Source organism: Dendronephthya gigantea, unplaced genomic scaffold (assembly GCF_004324835.1).
Source record: "Dendronephthya gigantea isolate DGI-Jeju-01 unplaced genomic scaffold, DenGig_1.0 000014F, whole genome shotgun sequence".
Lineage (NCBI taxonomy): Eukaryota > Metazoa > Cnidaria > Anthozoa > Malacalcyonacea > Nephtheidae > Dendronephthya > Dendronephthya gigantea.
In genome coordinates this window covers 640935-666611 of record NW_021163024.1, presented here as the reverse complement: position 1 = coordinate 666611, position 25677 = coordinate 640935, and the positions used below count along the sequence as shown (strand labels likewise).

The following is a 25677-nucleotide window of genomic DNA, read 5'->3' as shown; positions in this document are numbered from 1 at the left end:
CGGTATTTAGTTTGTCAATGTCATTGGATGAATTACTACAGCGGCTGATTCTCACTATAACTATGCTATATAGCATATGCCTAAGACTATGTGCACACGGTAACGTTTTGAAGCGTTTTAACCTCCTCATATGCCTAAACGGTTTCAAATACCGCCAATTTACTACAATAGAAGTTCAAGATAAATAAACATTTTTTAAAACGCTCGAAAACGACGCTCACATAGCCTAAAGCCGTTCTCCACTAGGCAAATTTATTCGCGCGACGCTAAGCGATATCTGAAATCCGGGAATGTGAAAAATTCGCCGCGAAAAAGTAGAATCGCTTCCTACTCCGTTCGCGCGAATAAACTCGCCTAGTCGAAAACGGGCTTAAAGACGGTTTTCCTTGCACTGGCGATGTTTCTCGCGTTCTTTACTTTTGTCTCATCTTCCATGGTTAAGCCTATAGTTTCCATTTTGTTCGTGAAGAAGTCATTTTCAGCAAGACGAAATAGACCGTAAATAGAAGGATGGATGTAAATTTGTCTTTTTTTCTCTTATTTTTAACGATTTAAATACTGCAGTGCACATAAATAGACATGTGTTGACATGTTCACCTTGACAATTAAGACTAAATTGAAATCAAGCTTCTACAACTGCCCTCAACTCGATGATAACAAACGATTTTTAACATAATGGGCTATTATTTCGAAACTTTCACGTTAAGCCGTCTCATGGACGCTCTAAAGTGTGTTGAGTCCCCAGAGCATTGTCTCTAGAAAAATGATAACCATGCAGCTAATCTGGGTATAAAAATCAACCAATCAGAAGCCAGATCTTCGACAAAACTGAATTATCATTTCCCTGATTGCATATGACTTCGACACTCGAAAATGTAAAGTAATTCTATTGTATTTATGTGGAAACCCTTTTTTTTTCTCAACTGCAAATTAGAATTTAAAATTTTCACCAGGCGTATGATAACTCAGTTTTGTCGAGATGCTTTATGACGTCATGATCTCAGTTCAGCTGCAATTTAATAAATATTATTTTAACACACATATACAGACATGCCATGCATAAAGATATTTTCTCTGTACATGGTTATTTTGCTTGTATTGTGCCATATTTGTTTCTCCATTTTTCTTGTCTTTCTTTCGTGCGTTTTCGTCTTTCCTCTCGCTCGATCCTTTTTCGTTCATTTTCTTCTGATGTCCGTTGTCGACGTATCTGTTCTTCTCTTGGAATGCTCAATAAAAAAACAATGAGTTTTAACTTTAATCTCGTGCCCCAGCGCAGAAGGTTGAAGGATGAAGTTATCTTTCGAGTCATGATAGAGATCACAACAGATCACAAGATATACTTACTTTTCAGGGTCTGGTAGCGGTGAAACATCATCTGGATCATAAACTTGTGGCTGCTTTCCAATAAATTTTCCTTCTTGAAAAAAACCTTCAGCCCTGTATGCATGTAGAGGTTAAAAGTATTAGGTGCCTGAAGTTTGGCAATCACGGCAAACGTCGAGACGCCCGGTTTTTAGGCCCGGCCAGTACATAGTATTTGGGTATTTTGGGTATTAAGGTTCGCAGTATGTACTTCTTAATTGCTAGCATTTACACTGATGGTGGTGAAGCCGTCATGCATATAAACGCATTTCTGAGTCCCCAATTTTCCGAATTTCAAAATATATCTCGAAATTAGCCTCCTCCGCAGGCATCTCTTATTTATTAAAAAAATGCATATTTGGTATGACACAGCTACTCCATGCCTAATATGACTAATATAAGTACATAAGAGATGCCTGCGGAGGAGGCTACCTCGAAATGTTCCAGAAATAAGTGCTATTACATTCTTTCATGAAAAAAACATAAAAAAGAACAAATATTTGAATAGATTTTAAAATTCAGTAAAATCGAATAATTGGGGTTTAGGAAAAATCGTAATACTTAAACCAAAAAAGCATTTTTGAATTCGGTAACATCTGTAACCGAGACAAAAGGAAAAGTGATATTACATGCTTTCACGAAAAATTGAAAATTAAACGAGACTTACCTGGAAGTTGAAGTTTGATTGGAATTCTATGAGTCATAACACTGCATCGAGAGATCACATGAGATTGCATCGCGCATGCGTTCATCAGTTTTTAAAGCTCGAATGTGAATGTTATCCCATAGATTCATACATATATCCTGCTAAACATCCGAATCTTGCTGGAAATACATCAGCGTTAAGGGTGGGACCAGCAGTGGTTGGGCATGTGATCCCTCGATGCAGTGTTATGACTCATAGAATTCCAATCAAACTGCAACTTCCAGGTAAGTCTCGTTTAATTTTCAATTCTATTTCGTCATCACTGCATCCGGGATCCCATGAGATTTTAAAGCCAGCATTCACATGAGAGACAACACGTGCCTAACGTAACAATTGTAATGAACATAACAATCTAATGAATACAACAGCTAGAGCTTATTAATTCAGTTCCGTTAAGTTACTGCGTATAATTACTTTAGGACCAACTCTGCAAATACAGAATCCTGTCGAACTGGTTTATTATAAAACCGGTCAAATGTTCGCTGATTTGACCAACCCGCTTGTTTTAGTATGTCCTGCATAGGAACACATGCTTGTTTAGCCTTAGATGTTGCTGCCGATCGTGTACTATGGGGTTTAAATACAGTGACGTCAATTCCTGCATCACCCATGACTGTACGGATCCATCTGGCTATGGTGTCTTTCGAAACGCCCTTGTGAGGCTTAACAAAGCTAATGAACAGTCTGTTCTCATCCTTCCTCAATGTTTTTGTTCTTTCAAGGTATTCGTTCAAATGTGTGACCACACACAAGGCAGAATCTATCGGGTATGCCTTAAGGATAACCGATGGAACTTTGTAACCGGGTCGGCTTTGTTTTATGTGTTCTGGTAAAGCAAATTCGACTTGGTCAGTACTTGATTTCATGAATTGTAAATTGAGTAAATGAATACTTTGAATCCTCTGTGCTGATACTAGAGCCACTAACACAACCAGCTTGAGCGTAAGGGATTTAAGGTTTAATTCATCTGGTGCAGCGAAGGAGGATAAATGAGATAACATCGGTTGGACATCCCAAGTCGAGTCATATCGAGGGACAGGAGCTCTGCTCTTAAAAACTCCCTTCATAAACCGCGAAATGAGCGGGTGGTTACCGATGGTAGGGCTGTTTCTAGTCACAGTAATTGCTGATATTGCTGACTTAGCAGTGTTAATTGCATCATACCGGAGACCTCTTTCATAAAGAGAGGTATAAAATCAAGAACCTTTGTTATAGGTGAGAACCATGCCTGAGTTGTCCAGAATGGTACCAGAAGAATCCCCGTTGCTTTGTCTTCCTCTATTTTCTTCAGACATTTGGCAATCACACTGAAAGGTGGAAATGCATAGAAAAAATAAGGTTCCCAACTAAAACTAAATGCATCAATAAATTTTGCGCCTGGGTCAGGTTTCCACGCAGCATATTCATTAACTTTGTTGTTAAGCCTTGATGCAAACAGGTCAATATCAAAGTATCCCTATTGTGTGAGAATAGATTGGAACACCTCTGTTGATAGTGACCATTCAACAGAGTCATTAAATTCCCTTGAAGCTGTATCAGCTTGGACGTTTAGGACCCCAGGAATGTGGCGGGCACTTAACCAGATTTGTTTTGAAATACACCACTCCCAAATTTGGAGTGCTATGTCATGGCAGTCCTCTGACTTGACCCCGCCCATGTGATTGATATAAGCCACAGCTGTGGTGTTATCTGACTCTATGCAAATGTGTATATCTTTACAGTTGTTACACAAGGATTTCAATCCTAGAAAAACTGCCTTCAACTCTAAATAGTTTACGTGAAATTCCTGTTCTTGTGGGTTCCAATGCCCTCCAGTTTGTTCTTTAACACTGCACCCCATCCTAGATGCGAGGCATCTGTAGTTAAAGTGATAACTGGGTTACTTATAGTAAGTGACCTCTGTGAATTAAGAATATTGTTAATCCACCATGATAATTCTACCTTTGAGCCCTCAGACAGATGCATTATTGCATCAAAATTTCCATAATTGTGCCTAAGGGCTTGAGTTTTGTTAAGCTCTAGTTTCCTATAGTAGAGTGCCCCATATTGTACTGCAGGAAGACTGGACACTAAAACCCCTATCACATGAGCCACATGTCGGATAGTAATAGGCTTGTTGCTTCCCAAGAGGTCTTGACAGACAGACTGAACTTTAATTGCTTTGGTTGTTGACAATCTTACTGTCATTGTCAGGCTGTTTATCAAAAACCCAAGAAATTCTATTTCTCTAGTAGGTTTCAAAATTGACTTATCAGGTTGTACAGTGAAGCCCAGTTTAGTAAATAACTCAACTGTTGTAGTGATATTATTTTCACACTCATTAAAGGCAGAAGCAACAAGTAAAGAATCATCAATATGTCCCATGCATGTGTACCCCAATGTTCTGAGATGGGCATAGACTGGTTTGAGTATTTTCGTAAATAATCTGGGCGCACATGACAAGCCATTAGGCAGGCAAGTGAAATGAAAAAACGAATCTTGCATTTAAACATTAAGAATTTTCGATCCTCTGCAGCAACAGGGATAGAATAGTAGGCATCCTTTAAGTCTACTGATGCCATGAAACATCCTGGCCGAATGAGCTTAACAGCTGTTTGAAAAGTGTCCATTTTAAAATGGTGATATGCCACAAATTCATTTAATGATTTAAGGTTGAGAATCATTCTGTGAGTGCCATCCTTTTAGGCCTGACAAACACATTTGAGAGATAGCTGTCTGGTGTGTAAGCAGCTTGCTCAATGACTCCTTTGCTAAGGAGTTTAGCAATTTCATTATTGATGATCTCTTTTTCAGATGGAGAGAAAATTGTATTTTTAGGAGGATTAGCCTGTAAAGGAGGGCTCTCCGCAAACTCAATATTATAGTGCTGAATGGCACTTAAAATTATGGGGTCTTGTGTATATTCCCAGTTGGATAGATGATTCTTTACTTGGCCTGCAGTAAAAGCCAGTGTCTGGCATTGCAAATTATTGCTTAACACATTTTTAGAACAATCTTTATCAAATATTACCTGTGTTTCTAATTTACCCCTTCTTGTTGTTTTTCTTGTGCAACACCCCTGTCTGGGATGCTGCACGGCCGTGCCATAAAAAAGGCTTCTTGGTATTATGACCTTTATAGTTGTAGCTTGGGCCAGGCCGGTCATAAGGTTTATGGAAGTGATTTCTCTGACTATAGCTGTGCTGTGGGTTTTCTTTTGCAATTGTTTCCCCACTCTACTCACATCTGTCATGTCCTTCAGATGTTTGGTGAGGTCATCACCAAAGAGTTTGGTTGTTGTAGCTATTTCTGGTTTACAAAACGAGTAAACGGAGCGTTTAAGTCAGGCTTGATGAGTTCGCGTCTTTTCATATTCAAACTCCAGTCTGCATGACTCACAAGTACAAGACTGTCCATGACGTGATGCATAATTTCCATCATGTCTGGAGTTCGCTTATTCTGCACATCTTTAGCTAACTTATCAGCTAGAAGTGCTAATGATGAAACACCCTGTGTCAAGGTTTCTTGTACTCGCTGAAAAGCGAGATCTACAGTTCTGCTTCGTCGGGGTAGTAAATCCCAGATCTCTTCGTTAACTGTAGATGTACAGACGCGTTGACAGTTTTCGGGGGGAAATATTTCTCGCCCCGTTCTTTCACGGTTTCTGGTGAAAGTTTACCTGACAATATGCTGTCTACAAGATCAGCAATTTTGGTTGCAATAGCGGGAGATTTTCTCTCCGAGGGAATAAACGCCTGTGTCAGGCTTTCAAGTAAGTCAGTATGTTTCTCTGTGTCAGAGTTATTCTGACTGTTAACAACGGCGCCATCGCCATTGCTGCTCGAGTCGAGCAAGTCATTTACAACACGTGTTGGGTCAACCGTGCTTGTTTTGTCGTTGTTATCTTCAATTTCGAACCCAGAATCTTGCTGGACTTGTTAATCTTCGTGAAGGTTTTAAAAGCTGCTGATTGATCTTTCGAAGCCGAAGCCTGAGCTAGGTCCGCCAAGGAGTTTTGGATGCCTTGCAAGATTCCCGCCAAACTACCAATGTCCGATTCTTGCGATAAAACCACATCCTCTGATAAAAGCCTATCTTCTTCACTCTGGGAGGCCATCACGGTGATCATAAAGTGCGAAAATTCCAACAAGTCTCGATGAGTGATGTCTTAAAAGACGAATTTTTTATTTTATTCAGTAGAAGCTTTCTGAAGCGAAGCGTTAGCACTGATGAACGCATGCGCGAAGCAATCTCATGGGATCCCGGATGCAGTGATGACGAAATAGAATTTAAGATTTTAGTGATGATGCCTTAGGAGGAGGCTATAAAACCATTTTTCAAAACTGTTCAAGATTTGAGTAAAATCAGTAGGGAGGGGGTCGGGGTGGTCGCGAAGGAAAAATCGCAGTTCTCGGTAATAGGGCAGCAAGGAAAAACTAAGTCAAACTGCATTCTTTCATGAAGAAGTACATTTATACAAATAACACCATATTTTCGAAATTTAGAAATTCGGGATAAAGGAAAAATGGCCACTATAAAGGGAAAAATCGTAATTTTTCGAAATTCAAATTCCGTTTAAAATACCTCAAATGGCTTCGAAATCGCTTTTCTGTCAAATTTTTCCCATTTTTGTTCTTCTGGCTAATTATTTTTTCCTTTTTCCATTCAATTATTTTTGCCATGCCCAATTTTTTTTCCATCAATTTTTTCTCTTGTGCCAAATTTTGTTTCTATTTTTCAAGGCCCGTTTTTTCATTGAAATTTTTTTTGTGGCCGATTTTTTTTCTGATCTATTTTTTTTTAGTGCCCATTTTTTTTCCCATTAAATTTTTTTTTGTGCCCAACCTTTTTTTCTGTTTAAATCTTTTATCAAGTGCCAAATTTTTTTTTCATCAAAATTTTCTTCTTTTGTCCAATTTTTTTCTTTCTTTTTTCTTATTTACCAATTTTTTTCCCATCAATTTTTTTTTCTTTTACCAAATTGTTTCTCCATCAATCTTTTTCTTGTGCCCATTTTTTTTCCAATTAATTTTTTTTTCTTGTGCCAAATTTTTTTTGGCATTAATTTTTTTTTCTAGAAATTGTGCCAGTTTTTTCTTTATTAAGGCCCGTTTTTTTTCCATTGAAACTTTTTTTTGTCGCCAATTTTTTTCCCATAAAATTTTCCTTCATGCCCAATTTTTTTCCCATTAAATTTTTTTTTCTTGTGCCCAATTTTTTTCCCCATTTAAATTCTTTATCAAGTGCCCAATTTTTTTATCAAAATTTTCTTCTTGGTCCAAATTTTTTCTCATTTTTTTCTTATGCTCAATATTTTTACCATCAAATTTTTTTTCTTTCGCCAAATTGTTTTTCCATCAATCTTTTTCTTTTGCCCATTTTTCCAATAAATTTTTTTTCTTGTGTACTTCTCTTGTGCCCAATTTTTTTTACCAGTAATTTTCATGCCATAAAATCAATTTTTTTCCATCAATTTTTTTCTTGTGCCGTGCCCAATTTTTTCAGCATCATTTTTTTTCACACAATTTTTTACCGTCAAATATTCTCCATAACATGCCCTAAAATCCATAATATGCACTACAATCACCAAAAATGCCAAAAGTGCCCCAAAATACTCAACATTCCTAAAATGATGTAAAATTTCTAAACTGCTTAAGATTTCCTAAAATGCCATTAAATACCTAAAAAGCACAAAAATGGCTAAAACGCGCCAAAATCCATAACATGCCCTAAAATCACCCGAAATGCCAAAAATGCCCCAAAATACTCAAAACGCCCAAAACGATTTAAAATGTCTCAAATGCCTCAAAATGCCTAAAATTACCTAAAATGCTGTTAAACACCTAAAATGCGCAAAAATGGCGAAAATGCGCTAAAATCCATAAGATGCCCTACAACCACCCGAAATGCCAAAATTGCCCCGATATACTCAAAATGCCCAAAATGATGTAAAATGTCTAAAATGCCCCAAAACGCCTAAAATTACTTAAAATGCTGTTAAGTACCTAAAATGCGCAAAATGACTAAAACGCGCTAAAAAACGCGCCAAAATACCTAAAATGCCTAAATTCTTGTAAAACGTCCCAAAATGTTTAAAATGGTATAAAATTGTCATCAATGGCTTAAACACGCCGAAATCCATAACATGCCCTAAAATCACCCGAAACGCCAAAAATGCCCCAAAAAACTCTAAATGCCCAAATGATGTAAAATGTCTAAAATGCCCCAAAATGCCTAAAATTACCTAAAATGCTGTTAAATACCTAAAATGCACAAAAATGGCTAAAACGCGCCAAAATCCATAACATGTCTTAAAATTACAGAAATGCCAAAAATGATCCCAAAATACCTAAGCTGCCGAAAATCTTGTAAAACGTCCCAGAATGGTTAAAATCGCATAAAATGTCATCAATGGCTTAAATGCGCCAAAATCCATAACATGCCCTAAAATCACCCGAAATGGCAAAAATGCCCCAAAATACTCAAAATGCCCAAAATGATGTAAAATGTCTAAAATACCCCAAAATTCCTAAAATTACCTAAAATGCTGTTAAATACCTAAAATGCGCTAACATGACTAAAACGCGCAAAAATCCATAACATGCCCTACAATCACCCGAAATGCCAAAATTGCCCCAAAATACTCAAATTGCCTAAAATGATATAAAATGTCTAAAACGCCCCAAATTACCTAAAATGCTGTTAAATACCTAAACTGCGCAAAATTGGCTAAAACGCGCTAAAATTCATAACATACCCAAAAATCACCCAAAATGTCAGAAATGCTCCTAATACCTAAGATGCCCAAAATCTTGTAAAACGTCCCTAAATGTTTAAAATGGCATAAATTGTCATCAATGCCAAGCCCTAAAACCATCCGAAATGCCAAAAATGCCCTGAAACACTAAAATGCCTAAAGTTATGTAAAATGTCTAAAACGCCCCAAAATACCTAAAATTACCTAAAATGCTGTTAAATACCTAAAATGTGCAGAAATGGCTAAAACGCGCTAAAATCCATAACATGCCTTAAAATCACCCAAAATGCTAAAAATGCCCCAAAATACCTAAGATGCCCAAATTCTTGTAAAACGTCCCAAATGTTTAAAATGGCATAAACTGTCATCAATGGCTTAAACACGCCAAAATCCATAACATGCCCTAAAATCACCCGAAATGCCAAAAATGCCCCAAAATACTCAGAATCCCAAAATGATGTAAAAAGTCTAAAATGCCCCAAAATGCCTAAAATTACCTAAAATGCTGTTAAATACCTAAAATGCCCAAAAATGCTAAAAGGCGCTAAAATCCATAACATGCCTTAAAATCACCCAAAATGCCAAAAATGCCCCAAAACACTCAACATGCCTAAGATGATGTAAAATTTCTAAAATGCTTAAAATTACCTAAAATGCCATTAAATACTTCAAATGCACAAAAATAACTAAAACGCGCCGAAATCCATAATATGCCCTAAAATCACCTGAAATGCCAAAAATGCCCCAAGATATCTAAGATGCCCAAATTCATGTAAAACGTCCCAAAATGTTTAAAATGGCATAAAATATCATCAATGGCTTCAACGCGCCAAAGTCCATAACATGCCCTAAAATCACCCGAAATGCCAAAAATTCTAAATACTCAAAATAACCAATATGATGTAAAATGTCTAAAATGCCCCAAAATGCCTAAAATGATCTAAAATTCTGTTAATTAAATACCTCAAATGTGCAAATATGGATTAAAACGCGCTAAAATCCATAACATGCCCAAAATCACCCAAAATCCCAAAAATTGCCCAAAACACTCAACATGCCTAAAATGATGTAAAATTTCTAAAATGCTTAAAATTACCTAAAATGCCATTAAATACCTAAAATGCACAAAAATGGCTAAAAAGCGCCAAAATCCATAACATGCCCTAAAATCAGCCAAAATGCCAAAAATGCCCCAAAATACTCAACATGCCTAAAATGATGTAAAATTTCTAAAATGCTTAAAATTACCTAAAATGCCATTAAATACCTAAAATGCACAAAAATGGCTAAAAAGCGCAAAAATCCATAACACGCCCTAAAATCAGCCAAAATGCCAAAAATGCCCCAAAATACTCAACATGCCTAAAATGATGTAAAATTTCTAAAATGCTTAAAATTACCTAAAATGCCATTAAATACCTAAAATGCACAAAAATGGCTAAAAAGCGCCAAAATCCATAACATGCCCTAAAATCAGCCAAAATGCCAAAAATGCCCTAAAATACTCAACATGCCTAAAATGATGTAAAATTTCTAAAATGCTTAAAATTACCTAAAATGCTATTAAATACCTAAAATGCACAAAAATGGCTAAAACGCGCTAAAATCCATAACATGCCCTAAAATCAGCCAAAATGCCAAAAATGCCCCAAAATACTCAACATGCCTAAAATGATGTAAAATTTCTAAAATGCTTAAAATTACCTAAAATGCTATTAAATACCTAAAATGCACAAAAATGGCTAAAACGCGCCAAAATCCATAACATGCCCTAAAATCACCTAAAATGCCAAAAATGCCCCAAAATACTCAACATGCCTAAAATGATGTAAAATTTCTAAAATGTTTAAAATTACCTAAAATGCCTTAAATACCTAAAATGCACAAAAATGGCTAAAACGCGACAAAATCCTTAACATGCACTAAAATCACCCGAAATGCCAAAAATGCCCCCAAAACACCTAAGCTGACGAAAATCTTGTAAAACGTCCCAAAATGTTTAAAATCGCATAAAATGTCAGCAATGGCTTAAACGCGCAAAAACCCATAACATGCCCTAAAATCACCCGAAATGCCAAAAATGCCCCAAAACACTCAACATGCCTAAAATGATGTAAAATTTCTAAAATGCTTAAAATTACCTAAAATGCCATTAAATATCTGAAATGCACAAGAATGGCTAAAACGGGCCAAAATCCATAACATGCCCTAAAATCACCCGAAATGCCAAAAGTGCCCCAAAATACTCAAAATGCCCAATATGATGTAAAATGTCTAAAATGCCCCAAAATGCCTAAAATTACCTAAAATGCTGTTAAACACCTAAAATGCGCAAAAATGGCGAAAATGGGCTAAAATCCATAAGATGCCCTACAACCACCCAAATGCCAAAATTGCACCGATATACTCAAAATGCCCAAAATGATGTAAAATGTCTAAAATGCCCCAAAACGCCTAAAATTACTTAAAATGCTGTTAAGTACCTAAAATGCGCAAAAATGACTAAAACGCGCTAAAAAACGCGCCAAAATACCTAAGATGCCTAAATTCTTGTAAAACGTCCCAAAATGTTTAAAATGGTATAAAATTGTCATCAATGGCTTAAACACGCCGAAATCCATAACATGCCCTAAAATCACCCGAAACGCCAAAAATGCCCCAAAATACTCTAAATGCCCAAAATGATGTAAAATGTCTAAAATGCCCCAAAATGCCTAAAATTACCTAAAATGCTGTTAAATACCTAAAATGCACAAAAATGGCTAAAAGGCGCTAAAATCCATAACATGCCTTAAAATCACCCAAAATGCCAAAAATGCCCCAAAACACTCAACATGCCTAAAATGATGTAAAATTTCTAAAATGCTTAAAATTACCTAAAATGCCATTAAATACTTCAAATGCACAAAAATAACTAAAACGCGCCAAAATCCATAACATGCCCTAAAATCACCCGAAATGCCAAAAATGCCCCAAAATACTCAGAATGCCCAAAATGATGTAAAAAGTCTAAAATGCCCCAAAATGCCTAAAATTACCTAAAATGCTGTTAAATACCTAAAATGCCCAAAAATGCTAAAAGGCGCTAAAATCCATAACATGCCTTAAAATCACCCAAAATGCCAAAAATGCCCCAAAACACTCAACATGCCTAAAATGATGTAAAATTTCTAAAATGCTTAAAATTACCTAAAATGCCATTAAATACTTCAAATTCACAAAAATAACTAAAATGCGCCAAAATCCATAATATGCCCTAAAATCACCTGAAATGCCAAAAATGCCCTAAGATATCTAAGATGCCCAAATTCATGTAAAACGTCCCAAATGTTTAAAATGGCATAAAATATCATCAATGGCTTCAACGCGCCAAAGTCCATAACATGCCCTAAAATCACCCGAAATGCCAAAAATTCTAAATACTCAAAATAACCAATATGATGTAAAATGTCTAAAATGCCCCAAAATGCCTAAAATGATCTAAAATTCTGTTAATTAAATACCTCAAATGTGCAAATATGGATTAAAACGCGCTAAAATCCATAACATGCCCAAAATCACCCAAAATCCCAAAAATTGCCCAAAACACTCAACATGCCTAAAATGATGTAAAATTTCTAAAATGCTTAAAATTACCTAAAATGCCATTAAATACCTAAAATGCACAAAAATGGCTAAAAAGCGCCAAAATCCATAACATGCCCTAAAATCAGCCAAAATGCCAAAAATGCCCCAAAATACTCAACATGCCTAAAATGATGTAAAATTTCTAAAATGCTTAAAATTACCTAAAATGCCATTAAATACCTAAAATGCACAAAAATGGCTAAAAAGCGCCAAAATCCATAACACGCCTAAAATCAGCCAAAATGCCAAAAATGCCCCAAATACTCAACATGCCTAAAATGATGTAAAATTTCTAAAATGCTTAAAATTACCTAAAATGCTATTAAATACCTAAAATGCACAAAAATGGCTAAAAAGCGCCAAAATCCATAACATGCCCTAAAATCAGCCAAAATGCCAAAAATGCCCTAAAATACTCAACATGCCTAAAATGATGTAAAATTTCTAAAATGTTTAAAATTACCTAAAATGCCTTAAATACCTAAAATGCACAAAAATGGCTAAAACGCGACAAAATCCTTAACATGCACTAAAATCACCCGAAATGCCAAAAATGCCCCCAAAACACCTAAGCTGACGAAAATCTTGTAAAACGTCCCAAAATGTTTAAAATCGCATAAAATGTCAGCAATGGCTTAAACGCGCAAAAACCCATAACATGCCCTAAAATCACCCGAAATGCCAAAAATGCCCCAAAACACTCAACATGCCTAAAATGATGTAAAATTTCTAAAATGCTTAAAATTACCTAAAATGCCATTAAATATCTGAAATGCACAAGAATGGCTAAAACAGCCAAAATCCATAACATGCCCTAAAATCACCCGAAACGCCAAAAATGCCCCAAAATACTCTAAATGCCCAAAATGATGTAAAATGTCTAAAATGCCCCAAAATGCCTAAAATTACCTAAAATGCTGTTAAATACCTAAAATGCACAAAAATGGCTAAAAGGCGCTAAAATCCATAACATGCCTTAAAATCACCCAAAATGCCAAAAATGCCCCAAAACACTCAACATGCCTAAAATGATGTAAAATTTCTAAAATGCTTAAAATTACCTAAAATGCCATTAAATACTTCAAATGCACAAAAATAACTAAAACGCGCCAAAATCCATAACATGCCCTAAAATCACCCGAAATGCCAAAAATGCCCCAAAATACTCAGAATGCCCAAAATGATGTAAAAAGTCTAAAATGCCCCAAAATGCCTAAAATTACCTAAAATGCTGTTAAATACCTAAAATGCCCAAAAATGCTAAAAGGCGCTAAAATCCATAACATGCCTTAAAATCACCCAAAATGCCAAAAATGCCCCAAAACACTCAACATGCCTAAAATGATGTAAAATTTCTAAAATGCTTAAAATTACCTAAAATGCCATTAAATACTTCAAATTCACAAAAATAACTAAAATGCGCCAAAATCCATAATATGCCCTAAAATCACCTGAAATGCCAAAAATGCCCTAAGATATCTAAGATGCCCAAATTCATGTAAAACGTCCCAAATGTTTAAAATGGCATAAAATATCATCAATGGCTTCAACGCGCCAAAGTCCATAACATGCCCTAAAATCACCCGAAATGCCAAAAATTCTAAATACTCAAAATAACCAATATGATGTAAAATGTCTAAAATGCCCCAAAATGCCTAAAATGATCTAAAATTCTGTTAATTAAATACCTCAAATGTGCAAATATGGATTAAAACGCGCTAAAATCCATAACATGCCCAAAATCACCCAAAATCCCAAAAATTGCCCAAAACACTCAACATGCCTAAAATGATGTAAAATTTCTAAAATGCTTAAAATTACCTAAAATGCCATTAAATACCTAAAATGCACAAAAATGGCTAAAAAGCGCCAAAATCCATAACATGCCCTAAAAAGCCAAAATGCCAAAAATGCCCCAAAATACTCAACATGCCTAAAATGATGTAAAATTTCTAAAATGCTTAAAATTACCTAAAATGCCATTAAATACCTAAAATGCACAAAAATGGCTAAAAAGCGCCAAAATCCATAACACGCCCTAAAATCAGCCAAAATGCCAAAAATGCCCCAAAATACTCAACATGCCTAAAATGATGTAAAATTTCTAAAATGCTTAAAATTACCTAAAATGCTATTAAATACCTAAAATGCACAAAAATGGCTAAAAAGCGCAAAAATCCATAACATGCCCTAAAATCAGCCAAAATGCCAAAAATGCCCTAAAATACTCAACATGCCTAAAATGATGTAAAATTTCTAAAATGTTTAAAATTACCTAAAATGCCTTAAATACCTAAAATGCACAAAAATGGCTAAAACGCGACAAAATCCTTAACATGCACTAAAATCACCCGAAATGCCAAAAATGCCCCCAAAACACCTAAGCTGACGAAAATCTTGTAAAACGTCCCAAAATGTTTAAAATCGCATAAAATGTCAGCAATGGCTTAAACGCGCAAAAACCCATAACATGCCCTAAAATCACCCGAAATGCCAAAAATGCCCCAAAACACTCAACATGCCTAAAATGATGTAAAATTTCTAAAATGCTTAAAATTACCTAAAATGCCATTAAATATCTGAAATGCACAAGAATGGCTAAAACAGCCAAAATCCATAACATGCCCTAAAATCACCCGAAATGCCAAAAGTGCCCCAAAATACTCAAAATGCCCAATATGATGTAAAATGTCTAAAATGCCCCAAAATGCCTAAAATTACCTAAAATGCTGTTAAACACCTAAAATGCGCAAAAATGGCGAAAATGGGCTAAAATCCATAAGATGCCCTACAACCACCCAAATGCCAAAATTGCCCGATATACTCAAAATGCCCAAAATGATGTAAAATGTCTAAAATGCCCCAAAACGCCTAAAATTACTTAAAATGCTGTTAAGTACCTAAAATGCGCAAAAATGACTAAAACGCGCTAAAAAACGCGCCAAAATACCTAAGATGCCTAAATTCTTGTAAAACGTCCCAAAATGTTTAAAATGGTATAAAATTGTCATCAATGGCTTAAACACGCCGAAATCCATAACATGCCCTAAAATCACCCGAAACGCCAAAAATGCCCCAAAATACTCTAAATGCCCAAAATGATGTAAAATGTCTAAAATGCCCCAAAATGCCTAAAATTACCTAAAATGCTGTTAAATACCTAAAATGCACAAAAATGGCTAAAACGCGCCAAAATCCATAACATGCCTTAAAATTACAGAAATGCCAAAAATGATCCAAAAATACCTAAGCTGCCGAAAATCTTGTAAAACGTCCCAGAATGGTTAAAATCGCATAAAATGTCATCAATGGCTAAATGCGCCAAAATCCATAACATGCCCTAAATCACCCGAATGGCAAAAATGCCCCAAATACTCAAAATGCCCAAAATGATGTAAAATGTCTAAAATACCCCAAAATTCCTAAAATTACCTAAAATGCTGTTAAATACCTAAATGCGCTAACATGACTAAAACGCGCAAAAATCCATAACATGCCCTACAATCACCCGAAATGCCAAAATTGCCCCAAAATACTCAAATTGCCTAAAATGATATAAAATGTCTAAAACGCCCCAAATTACCTAAAATGCTGTTAAATACCTAAACTGCGCAAAATTGGCTAAAACGCGCTAAAATTCATAACATACCCAAAAATCACCCAAAATGTCAGAAATGCTCCTAATACCTAAGATGCCCAAAATCTTGTGAAACGTCCCTAAATGTTTAAAATGGCATAAATTGTCATCAATGCCAAGCCCTAAAACCATCCGAAATGCCAAAAATGCCCTGAAACACTAAAAATGCCTAAAGTTATGTAAAATGTCTAAAACGCCCCAAAATACCTAAAATTACCTAAAATGCTGTTAAATACCTAAAATGTGCAGAAATGGCTAAAACGCGCTAAAATCCATAACATGCCTTAAAATCACCCAAAATGCTAAAAATGCCCCAAAATACCTAAGATGCCCAAATTCTTGTAAAACGTCCCAAAATGTTTAAAATGGCATAAACTGTCATCAATGGCTTAAACACGCCAAAATCCATAACATGCCCTAAAATCACCCGAAATGCCAAAAATGCCCCAAAATACTCAGAATGCCCAAAATGATGTAAAAAGTCTAAAATGCCCCAAAATGCCTAAAATTACCCAAAATGCTGTTAAATACCTAAAATGCCCAAAAATGCTAAAAGGCGCTAAAATCCATAACATGCCTTAAAATCACCCAAAATGCCAAAAATGCCCCAAAACACTCAACATGCCTAAAATGATGTAAAATTTCTAAAATGCTTAAAATTACCTAAAATGCCATTAAATACTTCAAATGCACAAAAATAACTAAAACGCGCCAAAATCCATAACATGCCCTAAAATCACCCGAAATGCCAAAAATGCCCCAAAATACTCAGAATGCCCAAAATGATGTAAAAAGTCTAAAATGCCCCAAAATGCCTAAAATTACCTAAAATGCTGTTAAATACCTAAAATGCCCAAAAATGCTAAAAGGCGCTAAAATCCATAACATGCCTTAAAATCACCCAAAATGCCAAAAATGCCCCAAAACACTCAACATGCCTAAAATGATGTAAAATTTCTAAAATGCTTAAAATTACCTAAAATGCCATTAAATACTTCAAATGCACAAAAATAACTAAAACGCGCCAAAATCCATAACATGCCCTAAAATCACCCGAAATGCCAAAAATGCCCCAAAATACTCAGAATGCCCAAAATGATGTAAAAAGTCTAAAATGCCCCAAAATGCCTAAAATTACCTAAAATGCTGTTAAATACCTAAAATGCCCAAAAATGCTAAAAGGCGCTAAAATCCATAACATGCCTTAAAATCACCCAAAATGCCAAAAATGCCCCAAAATACTCAACATGCCTAAAATGATGTAAAATTTCTAAAATGCTTAAAATTACCTAAAATGCCATTAAATACCTAAAATGCACAAAAATGGCTAAAAAGCGCCAAAATCCATAACATGCCCTAAAATCAGCCAAAATGCCAAAAATGCCCTAAAATACTCAACATGCCTAAAATGATGTAAAATTTCTAAAATGCTTAAAATTACCTAAAATGCTATTAAATACCTAAAATGCACAAAAATGGCTAAAACGCGCTAAAATCCATAACATGCCCTAAAATCAGCCAAAATGCCAAAAATGCCCCAAAATACTCAACATGCCTAAAATGATGTAAAATTTCTAAAATGCTTAAAATTACCTAAAATGCTATTAAATACCTAAAATGCACAAAAATGGCTAAAACGCGCTAAAATCCATAACATGCCCTAAAATCAGCCAAAATGCCAAAAATGCCCCAAAATACTCAACATGCCTAAAATGATGTAAAATTTCTAAAATGCTTAAATTACCTAAAATGCCATTAAATACCTAAAATGCACAAAAATGGCTAAAAAGCGCCAAAATCCATAACATGCCCTAAAATCAGCCAAAATGCCAAAAATGCCCTAAAATACTCAACATGCCTAAAATGATGTAAAATTTCTAAAATGCTTAAAATTACCTAAAATGCTATTAAATACCTAAAATGCACAAAAATGGCTAAAACGCGCTAAAATCCATAACATGCCCTAAAATCAGCCAAAATGCCAAAAATGCCCCAAAATACTCAACATGCCTAAAATGATGTAAAATTTCTAAAATGCTTAAAATTACCTAAAATGCTATTAAATACCTAAAATGCACAAAAATGGCTAAAACGCGCCAAAATCCATAACATGCCCTAAAATCACCCAAATGCCAAAAATGCCCCAAAATACTCAACATGCCTAAAATGATGTAAAATTCTAAAATGTTTAAAATTACCTAAAATGCCTTAAATACCTAAAATGCCAAAAATGGCTAAAACGCGACAAAATCCTTAACATGCACTAAAATCACCCGAAATGCCAAAAATGCCCCCAAAACACCTAAGCTGACGAAAATCTTGTAAAACGTCCCAAAATGTTTAAAATCGCATAAAATGTCAGCAATGGCTTAAACGCGCAAAAACCCATAACATGCCCTAAAATCACCCGAAATGCCAAAAATGCCCCAAAACACTCAACATGCCTAAAATGATGTAAAATTTCTAAAATGCTTAAAATTACCTAAAATGCCATTAAATATCTGAAATGCACAAGAATGGCTAAAACAGCCAAAATCCATAACATGCCCTAAAATCACCCGAAATGCCAAAGTGCCCCAAAATACTCAAAATGCCCAATATGATGTAAAATGTCTAAAATGCCCCAAAATGCCTAAAATTACCTAAAATGCTGTTAAACACCTAAAATGCGCAAAAATGGCGAAAATGGGCTAAAATCCATAAGATGCCCTACAACCACCCAAATGCCAAAATTGCCCCGATATACTCAAAATGCCCAAAATGATGTAAAATGTCTAAAATGCCCCAAAACGCCTAAAATTACTTAAAATGCTGTAAGTACCTAAAATGCGCAAAAATGACTAAAACGCGCTAAAAAACGCGCCAAAATACCTAAGATGCCTAAATTCTTGTAAAACGTCCCAAAATGTTTAAAATGGTATAAAATTGTCATCAATGGCTTAAACACGCCGAAATCCATAACATGCCCTAAAATCACCCGAAACGCCAAAAATGCCCCAAAATACTCTAAATGCCCAAAATGATGTAAAATGTCTAAAATGCCCCAAAATGCCTAAAATTACCTAAAATGCTGTTAAATACCTAAAATGCACAAAAATGGCTAAAACGCGCCAAAATCCATAACATGCCTTAAAATTACAGAAATGCCAAAAATGATCCCAAAATACCTAAGCTGCCGAAAATCTTGTAAAACGTCCCAGAATGGTTAAAATCGCATAAAATGTCATCAATGGCTTAAATGCGCCAAAATCCATAACATGCCCTAAAATCACCCGAAATGGCAAAAATGCCCCAAAATACTCAAAATGCCCAAAATGATGTAAAATGTCTAAAATACCCCAAAATTCCTAAAATTACCTAAAATGCTGTTAAATACCTAAAATGCGCTAACATGACTAAAACGCGCAAAAATCCATAACATGCCCTACAATCACCCGAAATGCCAAAATTGCCCCAAAATACTCAAATTGCCTAAAATGATATAAAATGTCTAAAACGCCCCAAATTACCTAAAATGCTGTTAAATACCTAAAATGCGCAAAATTTGCTAAAACGCGCTAAAATTCATAACATACCCAAAAATCACCCAAAATGTCAGAAATGCTCCTAATACCTAAGATGCCCAAATTCTTGTAAAACGTCCCAAAATGTTTAAAATGGCATAAACTGTCATCAATGGCTTAAACACGCCAAAATCCATAACATGCCCTAAAATCAGCCGAAATGCCAAAAATGCCCCGAAATACTGAACATGCCTGAAATGATATAAAATTTCAAAAATCTTAACATTACCTAAAATGCCATTAAATACCTAAAATGCACAAAATTGGCTTAAACACGCCAAAATCCATAACATGCCCTAAAATCACCCGAGAAGCCAAAAATGCCCCGAAATACTCAAAATCCCAAAATGATGCAAAATGTCCCAAAATGTTTAAAATGACATAAAATGTTATCAATTGCTGAAATACAGCATTATAACAGCATTATAACCTAATCTCAATTTCTCGCAATTTTTCGAGACATCCCGTCATTGTTGGCCTTCTCTTTGCCATCTTTGGTCCACAAAAAGAATAATACGCATTTCTTATTCAACTTAAATACCATGAGAATCAACGAGATATCTATGGGAGGCATTACTATCATAAAATACCTAAGTTCAGATCAACATATCCAATCTCCAACTCATGCATAAGATATCATTTATTGTAAATTATCGTAATATAAGAAAAATTATCGACTGGACTCAGGCTTTTGATCACCATTGTATGTCAAAAATTTCAAATGTTTTAAAGGTGGTCTTATCCACCTTGATAATTTTAAAAATACCTGGGTATCTGTCAAAAGTTTTAAAAATTTTGAAAACACTGTATATATTTCAAAAAATTTAAAAATATTAGAAATTTTAAAAATATTTGGGTTAATAAATCTATTGTTATATAGGTGCTTTGTATTTTATATGTGATTGGTACATTCGTAGTCACATGACTTTAAATAAATGCAATGTTTCCCGCCAGGAAAACAAGTAAAAAATTTTTGCCCGCTTCATATCATAACAGAGTAAAGTGTTTTTTAATTAAATGAAATTGTTCTGTATCATGTATGTTTTCGTTCCTATATAACAAAACATTTAATGTACACTACCTCGGGAAATAGTGAGTTTTGTTTTCCCTCGACTTCGTCTCGGAAAACATTCACACTCTCGGGAAAAAAAACTCACTATTTCCCTCGGGAGTATACATTAAGTGTATAATGTTATATACTAGCTGTAAACAAATTCTTAACAGCGTTCATTAAGGAATCTATGGCGTTTATTTACTACTCCGCCTGCACAACAGCGCCCGCGGAGTCTTAAAATGCCCGTCGTCATTGTTGCAAACGCGCTTCTTTATAAATGGATGCATGTAGGTGCATCTGTAGGTGCATCTGTGGATAACCTGACGTTGGAACCTTTGAAGTCCTACACAACGAATATGGCGGAACTGTAGTAAAAAACTAGCGCCTAAATACAGGAAAGGCACAGTTCATTTCATTTAATTATTTTATATTGCATGAAGTTTATTAATGTAAATAGGATTGATGATAAAGGATGATACTGATGTACACGGCCAAAAATTGATCAGGTTGTCGCATCAGAAGTGAACAATGTTGTGCTGCACCCTGGGAACAGTATTGTTAGCAATGTTACTGAACCGTGTTGAATCATCAATGTTGTTGCAATCACGATGCAGTGCTGTTGAAACAAGTTGCAACAACGTTGATGATTCAACAAGCTTCAACAACATTGTTAACAATACTGTTCACAGGGTGCAGCACAACATTGTTCAACCCTTTTTTAAACAACCTGCATGCATCAACATGATGATTTTTACGCGTGTAATCAGTGATGTAATGTTTCACAAGTTTCATACTTCATGTAATATACTATGAAATAAACTGTGCCTTTCCTGCATTTAGGCGCTAGTTAATAAAAATATTATCCTCTGTTTTTCTATATGTTTGTATCCCACGATTTAAATAAGTAATTGAGATCATGCATTTTAGTACCGGGTGTCCCAGAAAAAAGTACTCCGGTTTGATTCATAATAGCTTCTAAACTAACTAAGCTATTAAACTGAAATAACTTTCACTAGATAGAGGGAAGACTAACTTAGATTTTGATACAGTTGTATTTTACTTAATATTGTATATTACAGTTGTATATTACAGTTGTATTTTACTTAAAAATTCACGGAGATATCAATGTTCAAAATTGGTAGCATATTTCTGGATGTGTCTAAATTGTGCAAAAAACACTGTATCAAATATTAATCAAGCTTTTCTCAACTGAAACATGCAGTATTAGCAGTAAATAAGCACACGCATACTCTTTGATCTTTACTTAATCTTGGCATATTCAGGATAACTCAAAATAAGACACATTCAAACCATAATTCTATAGGGCACAACATGCAACTCCCCAGGGACATTCAACATTTTTCGAACAAAACGTAACGAAAACAATAGCGCTGAAACTGTTATATGTGTAATTGCAAAAAGGCTGTATTATTTTCTTCATTAAATAATAATACTTCGTTTCATAATAAACAATTTGTCAAGTGTCATTTATTTACTGCTAATAGTGCATGTTTCAGTTGAGAAAAGCTTGATTAATATTTGATAGGGCATTTTTTTGCATTAATTTAGACGCATCCAGAAATATGCTACCAATTTTGAACATTGATATCTCCGTAAATTTTTAAGTAAAATACAACTGTAATATATCAAAATCTAAGTTAGTCATTCCTCTATTTGGTGAAAGTTAATTCAGTTTAATAGCTTAGCTAGTTTAGAAGCTATTATGATTTAAATCGGAGTACTTTTTCTGGGACACCCAGGCCATCGCTGATGATTACGATTTTTGAACTAAGAACTATGCTTACGAGAACTTTGCTTTAGAGGCAACATTCTTCCTTACTGACTGCATTATATTTCTGTAGGTGGAGTAAAGGCATGAGCTGGCGTCTTGTAGATTCGTACAAGCGACGCAACGCTAATTATTTTTTGCCGCGCTTATTTAATAGCACCGCTTATTCGATAGCCTGCTCGCTGACTGAATTAGGGGGCCGGAAATTACAGGGGGAAATTGCTGAAGAAATGAAGGAAAAACAAATTTTCCCCCTTCAATTTCCGGCCACAGTCGGCTCTACGGTTTCATATTCATTTTCACATTCATATTCAGATTAAGACATGAATATGAAAATACCCGGTATCTGACGTACCAAATGTGGAATAACTCCGCGCGCTTCTTTCCATGCAATAGATTTTCTCTGCGAGTCATTCTTGATCAATGCATTAGACATTATTTGAGGATATTTTGAGTTTATTTGACCCAAGCACGAAGTCCAGAAAATTCGCAGAAGCTGCATGGCTAAAATATAAATTCATGCTGCGTCGTATTGCGGTTTGTGATCAGCGAAATACTTTTCGTTATTACTTATTTCTCTTCAAAATACGCCTTTCATAGTGAACTATACTATATATCTTCCATAGTGAACGTCATTCTTTGTATGCATGGATATAATCAATTGTATTATTGAACTTTTGATTTGAAAGCGCTCGCCGTTTACTCAGGAAAATTCGCAAATCGCAGTCAATGTCAAACGGCTTTTGTCATTTCACTCGAACAACAACATCACACTTGCGAAATAAAATCCCTCGCACCGGCCACTCGTGCGCTTAGAAGAGCTCTCATCGAAAGTCTTTTCTCCACAATTATAAATTGCCCTGATATATAATTATGCGGGTGGCCGGCGGTTGAAAATCACTAACAGTGTGATTTGTCCAAGTGTGAGCACAATTTTAATTTGTTTCTGGGTTTTTTCCAGCAGTTGACAATAAATTGTGCACAAGTATATAAATATTCTTTATAGAAGTCATATTTGTCTCAAAGAATAATGACGTCGTTTATTACGTAAACTGTTGCGCACAACCACCCGAGTAAATTTGTCACAAACGCAAATTTCGTGCTGTTTCATATTCATTTTCATATTCGCTGTAATTACGTTGCTCGCAGTAAAATGTAGAATTACTAAGTTTCTTTTCATGCGAAAAGCTCATCCATGAAAGTCATTCTTGTTGAATATGAAACCGTAGAGCCGACGGTCCCAGCCTCGTACCCAGGCGCTTTAATATATAGTAAAAAATAATGTTGCATTCAGTTATTGTATAGAGGTCAGCTAGAAAAAACCAAACCTCCCCAAACCTCCCCAAGCACCCTTGCGCGCTTGCTTTTTTCAGCTGAACTCTATACAATACCTGGATGCAACGTTATATATTTTAGTATTAAAGCGCCTGGGTACGAGGCTGCGACGGTCCCTATTTAGTCTGCGAGCAGGCTACTTATTCGATTAACGCACTGATCAGTGGATTAACGCCGCTTAATCGATCATTTACGGTTCCCCCCCGGCCCTCACAAATTTGTTGCTGAATCCCAGATCGTTTTATGCTACGTAAGCAGGCATGAGCAGGTATGCCAACCTCGTCCAGGCATGCATGCAGGGTATATATTGCAAAATCATATAGATAAAACTTTAAAAAAACATCACTATCTCTATAAAAACCATTAATTTTTCTGATATTTGGATTTCAATCAATAGAAAGTTATAGCTAGAAATCAGTTAACCGTGGACAAACATAACATCTAGATCTGTACTTACTTTTTACCGGAGGAATATGTATAAACACCCGAGCCATGCATCTTATCAGATTTCCAACATCCTTGATAAAGGTCACCATTGTTGAAATGATATTCACCGTAACCATGTTTCTGTCCAAAAACATTTCTTTCGCCATCGTAACGAGAAATCACTTCAGGTTGATCATAATCATCTTCGTTTGTTATACATGGACAGAGCAATTGTAATATTGAACTTGAAGCCATAAAAATCTTGTCGTTATGACGGTATTGTTGATTGTTCGTATTCGTATTGACTATATCATTGACATTGCGTAAACTAATTTTCGTGGTATTACTTGATATAAACAGAACGATATGGTATATATATTCTTCGCTTCTGAATGAACGTCAAAGGTATATTTATAGCCAAAACATCACAATTGCTTCAGTAAATTGATTCTCTTCAGACTATGCAATATTTTGTGCGAGCGGAAGTATTTTGAATGTGATTATCATACGATATCATAGATGTGAAACGTCATAGCTATATATAGGTAGGATTAACTATGATAAAACACGATCGAACAGGTGTTAAATATCATTAAATATTATGCAAGCAAGTTTTCAGCGAACAAAATCTTCCACATTTTTTAAAGTTATCAAATTTTGTAAATCTAATTAAAATCTAACCTATTTTGTAACCTAATTCTTCCTTCATTTACGTCAGAGGATTAGCGTAATGATTTCGATTAGGGATTGGATTAGGGATCTGGTCAGCAAGGTTTAAAATAGGATTAGCGTAAATAAAAACGTATTTTGTTCCAAATGGCATTTTGACATCCGGAAAGAATACCTAATGACATACCCAATGAATACCTAATGACGCACTAGAGTTTTAATCATTCCCAAGTTTTTATTATCAGGCAGTCGCCTGTTCAGGGAATAGGGAGTTTGCGATTCACGACGCACTTGAACACCAAAGAAACTCCACATGCGAGACAATAGGTATACAGGGTGTATCAAAAAAAACGCAACCACTTAATATTCATGAATATCCTCTTTGTTCAACAACACAAAAGACGTTTGGCCCCTGGAATGCGAGAAAGCTTGTAATCATATTCTAGCGGCACAATCGTCGGTAAACAAAGTCGGGTGCGTAAACCAACGAGCTGAATTGAAAGTATTTAACGAGTAAAATTTTATTTACAATTTATTTTACAAGGTCGACAGTTAGCATTCAAGTTATCATGCACGACAATAAAAACTCGTTGTTCGGTTGTTAGCTGCACCATTATTAGTTTAGCTGATTTGACTATTAGCAGTTGAACTGTACGATTAGAAGCCATTTTAAAATCCCAGGGGCATAAAATCTATTGAGCTTATGAACAATATGAATTTTAGAATATTAAGTGGTTGCGTTTTTTTTGATACACCCTGTACATAACTTG

At 35.3% G+C, this 25677-nt stretch overlaps 1 protein-coding gene across 1 annotated transcript; it reads right to left on the bottom strand.

Moving 5' to 3' along the window:
- Positions 1-964: 964 nt before the first annotated feature.
- Positions 965-24508, bottom strand: LOC114519849. Its single transcript, XM_028540030.1, has 3 exons — positions 24270-24508; positions 1348-1440; positions 965-1229 (listed from the first exon to the last, which is right to left on the bottom strand). The coding sequence occupies exons 1-3, from the start codon at positions 24491-24493 to the stop codon at positions 1085-1087; spliced, it is 462 nt and encodes a 153-aa protein (XP_028395831.1). The 5' UTR covers positions 24494-24508; the 3' UTR covers positions 965-1084.
- Positions 24509-25677: the final 1169 nt, after the last annotated feature.

Bases quoted from the DNA above. Each gene is read 5' to 3' on its own strand.
- LOC114519849 (XM_028540030.1), bottom strand. From the start codon at position 24,493: ATGGCTTCAAGTTCAATATTACAATTGCTCTGTCCATGTATAACAAAC. The intron at 1,441-24,269 runs GTAAGTACAGAT...ACATGCATACAG, and splicing joins ACATATTCCTCCGGTAAAAA to GGCTGAAGGTTTTTTTCAAG. The intron at 1,230-1,347 runs GTAAGTATATCT...TTTTTTATTGAG, and splicing joins CCGCTACCAGACCCTGAAAA to CATTCCAAGAGAAGAACAGA.